At 40.5% G+C, this 6,577-nt stretch overlaps 1 protein-coding gene across 1 annotated transcript in view; it reads left to right on the top strand.

Moving 5' to 3' along the window:
• Positions 1-889: 889 nt before the first annotated feature.
• The window catches only part of LOC115221248 (chorion peroxidase-like), a 35,452-nt gene continuing 29,764 nt past the window's right edge, over positions 890-6,577 (top strand). Inside the window, exons 1-2 of the mRNA XM_036510601.1 lie at positions 890-1,122; positions 3,760-3,941. Of these exons, the coding sequence (XP_036366494.1) occupies positions 959-1,122; positions 3,760-3,941 (346 nt within the window). The 5' untranslated portion in view covers positions 890-958. The remainder of the gene's footprint in view (positions 1,123-3,759; positions 3,942-6,577) is intronic.

Raw genomic sequence — 6,577 nt, 5'->3', positions numbered from 1 at the left:
GATGAGAGTGAGGTAGAACTAGCAGTGTTTGTTGGTTCTTCTCGAGTCATGCCTGACTCATAAGGGCCGGTTTCACGGTTTCTTGGTGTATAAGTTCCCCACCTGGACGGGACGCCGGTTCGTCGCAGGTGAGCTGCAAGATGCAGGAGGAAAGAGTGAGAGAAAGTTGTGGCGAAAGAGTCAGCAGAAGTTTCGCCATTACCTTCTGCCGGAGCAAAGAGAACATGTCTGTGGAGTATTCAGCCACTTGCACGTTAATTTCATGAGCAGGCTGTTCCGTTGATCGGGTCAAGTGGAATCCTTGTCGTTGTAACCGACGGAGTGCCATATCGATTTATACAAACATGGTGGATGAAGGTAGATTGTGGTTATTGTTCACCCTAAACTGTGTGCATAGACGCGCGCACACATGCATTGCAACCATCATCTCAATGGGGGCGCGTGGCCTAGTGGTTATGTTGTTGCACACACGATCTGAAGATCGTTGTTTCGACTCCCGGACCTGGCACCTCGTTGTGTTTTTGAGTAAAACATTTCATTTCACGTTGCTCCAGTCCACTCAGTCGTAAATGGGTAACTCTCTGCAATGGACTGACGTCCTGCTCAGGGAAGTTATTGTGATCTCATTTTTATATGTCGTGGAAACTTGGTAACCGACCCAAGAGTCCTCGAACTCGAGACAGTTATGTCCTGGATGCCCATTCATACCAAAGTACAAGACCAGAAATTATCAGTGAATGAGGAGCAGTAGAGAATATAAACCCTAGGACGTAGATGATATTTATTTCATTTACCTCTATTTATGAAAAGTAAGGCTTTCATACATTCATGCATTTCATACGTTTGTATCCACGAAATTTGAACTTAGAACCTTAAAATACTGTAAAGCAATTTCTCTTTCTTTTACAGACAAAATGAAACGGAAACCAGTACAACAGAACAATCAAATGCTGAAGTAATGTTATTGGCAACTTGTTCTTTTACCACTCCAATTACGTGTGACCCTGACTCACTTTATCGTACAGCAGATGGGTCGTGTAATAATCTAGAGAACCCTTATTGGGGAAAAGGAGTTACGCCGTTCAATCGATTTCAAACACCAGAATACTTTGATGGTACGCTGTTAATAATTACTGTCACACAAAAAGGGCGGCGAGCAGGCAAAATCGTTAGCACACCAGGCAAAATTCATAGCGGTATTTCGTCCGTCCTTATGTTCTAAGTTTGAATTCCGCCGAGTTTGACTTTACCATACTGCGTTCGAAATTTCCTTTCTTGTCTGTAAATTACCAAACACATTCGACGCTTCCAAAGTTTGTTTATAATCTGTTGTCACATCCTAAGATATATATATATATATATATATATATATATCTATATATATATATATATTATATATATATATTCTTTTATTTCTTTCAGTCATTTGACTGCGGTCATGCTGGAGCACCGCCTTTAGTCGAGCAGATCCCGCCCCACCCCCAGGACTATTCTTTGTAAGCCTAGTACTTATTTTATCACCCTCTTTGGCCAACCGCTATGTTACAGAGACGTAAACACACCAACATCGGTTGTCAAGAAATGGTGGGGGGACAAACACAGACACACAAGCACACACACATTATATGACGGGCTTCTTTCAGTTTCCGTCAACCAAATCCACTCACAAGGCTTTGGTCGACCCGAGTTATAATAAAAGACACTTGCCGAAAGTGCCACGCAGTTGGACTGAACTCGGAATCATATGGTTGGTAAGCCAGCTACTTACCACACAACCACTCCTGCTGCGCCTATATATATATATATATATATATATATATATCCCATTCTGTCACGAATGACCATGGGATTGCACCTAGAAAGTTCCCCTCCGAGACAAGGTCGTTTTGTGGAAGACCAGCACTTACCTACGCATACCAGTGACGTCGCAACGCATTTCTACAGGTGAGTGGACTGCAGCAACATGAAATAAAGTGTTTTGCGCAAGAACGCAAGAACACACAGCCCGGTCTATGAATCGAACTCACAACCTCAAGACTATAAGCACTACGCACTAACCACTGAGCCACGTTCCTGCACTATATGTACACACACATATGTATATAGTTGAAATTTATAGAGCAAAAGAGGAAGACAGGTGGATGAACAACAAGTAAGTGTATCAGCTTGACGCTCGGAAAAATGAAAAAGTCTTTTACGTTTCGAGCCTACGTTCTTCACCAGAGAGAAATAAGAGAAAATATGCACAGAGAGATAATGAAAAGAAAAAAACCTGTAGATTTCAGCGGCCCGTATATATACATATATACAAATTACTGAAATAAGTAAAAGATAAATGATATATACAACGAGCTTGTTTCAGTTTCTGTCCATCAAATCCACTCACAAGGTTCTAGTCGGTCCGAAGTTATAGCAGAAGACACTTGCCCAAAGTGCCACGCAGTGGGACTGAACACGGAACCGTGTGGTCGGGTAGCAAACCTCTTACCGCACAGCTACACTGTCTCAATCACATGACGCTATGTTATAACAAATGCAAGAACTCTTACATATAGAAAACGACCGACACTTAATAGGAAATACAAGAAAAGTAGTTATGACACCGCCACAGCCCACCCTTCCGCCCCAACGCCTGAATATAAATTCTCAGCTACCATCAACACTGTATGAGTGCGTTGATGGTAGCGGCCCATCTCACACACATTTAAGGATATGTATGTGTCAAAGCCTGTGTGAGTAGTGTATGTCCTTGTGACTTCATATAACGTTGACGTAATATGCGACCTACATTTCTTAAGTGTAAGAATCATCCAGCCGCTAGAAATAGCTGCCAAGAAAAACTCTAACAAATCAGAAGGAAAAAATATATATGAATGATATAGACATATTGAGCACTGTATTCCTTGATGTAATACAGGTATGGGGAAACCCTACCTGTGCGCGCAGTTGAGCCCACGAGCCCAATTTATTGTGCTCGCAGGCTCATATGTACAAAATATACTCATATGTACAAAATATAGTAAACTTTTCAATCAAAAAATTTATACAATATTCGGATGCCTATTTGCGACATAGGTCGCGTTTCCACTACGACTTAAAATGGTCAGACTCGAAGAGAAATCGTCCTATAATTGCCATTTGAATGGAAATTTTGGTTTCACTATAAAACACATGTTGCTAGGTTGGTACCACCACATTGAGACCCAACTACACTGTAGCTGAAAAATATAGAATACCTCTTAAGTAATATAAACGTCCTAAATTCAGTGGCGGCGTTAATGAAGATGTTACGCGTTAATTTAATGTGTTAAACTTATCTTTATTAATGTATATCGGATTATACATAGTTATATACAAGATATATACAGTTAGAACTCGTGATCTGCCCGCGGACCTTTTTCTTGGGAAATTCTTGCTCGCCGCACTAAAAAGTTTCCCCACCCCTGATGTAATACAAATTAGGCCATGATTACGACTAGATGAAGTTTACCTGGGGCTAAACCACCGCACCAGCAACATTAACAACAAAATATGCTGTTACCATTAATTGAGTTTGTGAGATTTTAAGGGTCGAGCATAGGGGTAGTCTCTGGCGACTTGTAGATTGGGTTTCCATTAACAAGCTTTCCGTGTTCAATCACGCACTGATAAACATATACACACACAGACACACACACAAATTCCAAGGTTTTGATCAAATAAATATGCGAGAAATGGGTTCACATCAATGCTTATTTACTTTTCCTCTCTCTCTTGCAGGTCTGTTCCTTCCTCGAAACACCAGTGTTACAGGGGTGCGCTGCCAGAACCAAGAGCTGTTACTATAGTGATGCATCGGAACAGTAGAATCAGTGACTTGAGTCAGGACGTCACACATTTTACTATGATCTTTGGACAGTTCCTTAACCATGACATGTTAAGCACCGCCACTTTTAGAAACGGTAATATACATATGTAATGGTTAAACGTAACCAATTGTAACGGTATAAGTGTAACTGATAGATTGTAACAGTCTAGGGTGTCTAAGAAGGAGCACGTGTTGCATAGTTAAGGAAATAACGTAGTAGAAATTTTATTGATCATTTACAAAGTTTCACAACGGTGACGAGTTGGAGTCAATTTTGACAGAGAATCTCTTGTCAGTACTTATAGAATCTTGTTACCGTGATGTGTTGAAGGATAACGGTAAATCAAGCAAATTTGCACGATGTTACCAGTATGTTTGGCATGTATGTTATATATATCATACATAAATACATAATATATATATAATATAATAATATATATATATATATATATATATATATATAATAATATATATATATATATAAGAGATAATCCAAACAAGAAAGCACAAAAAACACAACAACGCGAGGACGTGGAATAAATAAAGTATTATTGGACGCTCAGGAAAGAAGGAGAGAAGGGGGGTTTAACATTTCGAGCGGAGCTCTTCGTCGGAAACATAGGAGAAGGAAAGATCCAGAGAAGGGAAGACGAGGAAAAAAATCGCCAACGGTACACACGAAGTCACACACACATATATATATATGTGTGTGTGTGTGTGTGTGTGTGTAAAAGCTAAGGTTCATGATGGCAAAAAGAGACTGTCTACAAGTGACCGAAAGGAAAGAGAATGTTTCCCACGAGTATCTCAATATATCCTTTTTTATTTTCGAGACAAGCCCAGCAGTTCTGAGAGAAGGTGGAAGACAATTACATCGACCACACTGTTACATATTCTATCGAACCCGAAAGTATGAAAAGCAAAGTCGACCTCGATGACATTTGATCTCAGAACGTTAAACTGGAAAGAACAGCCGCTAAGCATCTTGTCCGGTGAGGTAACGATTCTGCCAGCTTGCTACCCACGGTTATTTCAACATATAGCTGTGCTAAAGTCGAACTAGGTCGTTCACAATGGAGGTGGATGGGTTTATCTAGTTTGAACTCTTTTGTCACTTAACACAGGGCGAATTTGTAAGGCTGACCTAATAAATTCTAAGTGCAACTTCCGAGGACAATGGGAACCATAAAGACCGAGATTTCGAGTTTTGGTTATGAATCCATTGTGTAGCTCATACACGTAACGCATACACAGATACACACACACACGCGCGCGCACACACACACACACACACACACACACACACACACACACACACACATAAACACACACATATATTTATAAATAGTTAAGCTTATGTCCGGTCATATGTCCACTGGTTTCGCATCCACAAAGGCCTAAGCCGCGTGAACGTCTCGTCAGACCCTAAAGCCAAAGACCCTGCTCTATGTTTTTTAGAGTGTACTTCATGGCAGAAGTAAATCATTAAAGTTTATTTAAATCTGAAATTATACTCTCAAATTATTTATTAATTGTTATAACACGAGACCCTATTAGGCATGTTACTGATCAGATGACGAATATTTTCTTGCGGAATTTCTTACCAAGTTTCATACAGTAATCTGAAAAAATCTGGTTTACAAGATGCTTTCTTGTTCCTTTTATGAAGTCTCCTGCCCATTATGTCCCAGAGATGTTCAATGGGGTACGTATCTGATGACCATTCATATCCAACAAATCTTGGGTTATTTTAGCTATGTGACAAGGAGACGATTGGAAGGAGTCCTTTCTGCAATATGGACTGTTTATGTTTCCCTCACACTCCACCGACTTTGGTCAACCATTGCTCCAAATTGCTCCCCAGACCATCACAGAATAGGTGCGGTGTTTCATTGTTGGTTGTAACCTTTTCACATTAAATTCTTGATCACAGAGTCTCCAGACCCACACTCGACCACTGTCAGGAAATACAACAAATCTGGACTCATCAGAGCATATGACAGTATCCCAAAATGCTAGTGCCCTCTCCAACATCTCACTGTCCCAATCTTTTCTCCGCTTGATGTTGGCTGATCGAAGAGGTGACTTCTTTCTTGTTTCTCTGCCATAGTAACCAAGTTTGTAGAGATATCTGACTGCTGTTCTGGGACTGACATCAACTTGTTCTATGTCAGAAGCCTTGCAACGAGGATTATCCTCCACACTTCTCTTAACAAAGAGAAAGGTCCTGCCAGAGGGCCCTGGTTGACCTGGTCGAGATGATTTGAACTCCTTCCACTCTCTGGTGAATTTTACATTCACTCTATTAAGCGGGATCCCCAAAGTTTTCTGCGATTTTATGCTATGTCCACCTTTAGAATAATCCACTATATGACCTCTTTGAAATTCAGATAGTTCCAAGGCTGCTTTTGAACGTGGCATGATTAAACAGTCACATATAGAAACTGAAACATAAAAATGTCAAAAACGATGGTTTATGAGATATCTATTTACTTCTGCCGAACGACCTGCTCGAATGATTTTATTTATAGTAATCAAATGCATGTTCTACACATTAGCTCACTTTGACCACAAAATCGACGTTGCTTGAACAGGTGCACAGTGTGCTACATATCAGGTGTCGAAGTGATTGAGGTGCAACGTAAGATGAACACAAAAGCACCACCAGGTCAGGAACACAAAAACACCACCTGCTCAAGAGCACAAAAACACCACCTGCTCAAGAGCACA

The sequence above is a fragment of the Octopus sinensis genome, linkage group LG18 (genome assembly GCF_006345805.1).
Source record: "Octopus sinensis linkage group LG18, ASM634580v1, whole genome shotgun sequence".
Lineage (NCBI taxonomy): Eukaryota > Metazoa > Mollusca > Cephalopoda > Octopoda > Octopodidae > Octopus > Octopus sinensis.
Note: the sequence above shows the minus strand (reverse complement) of the source record. Positions and strands in the feature narration are given on the sequence as shown.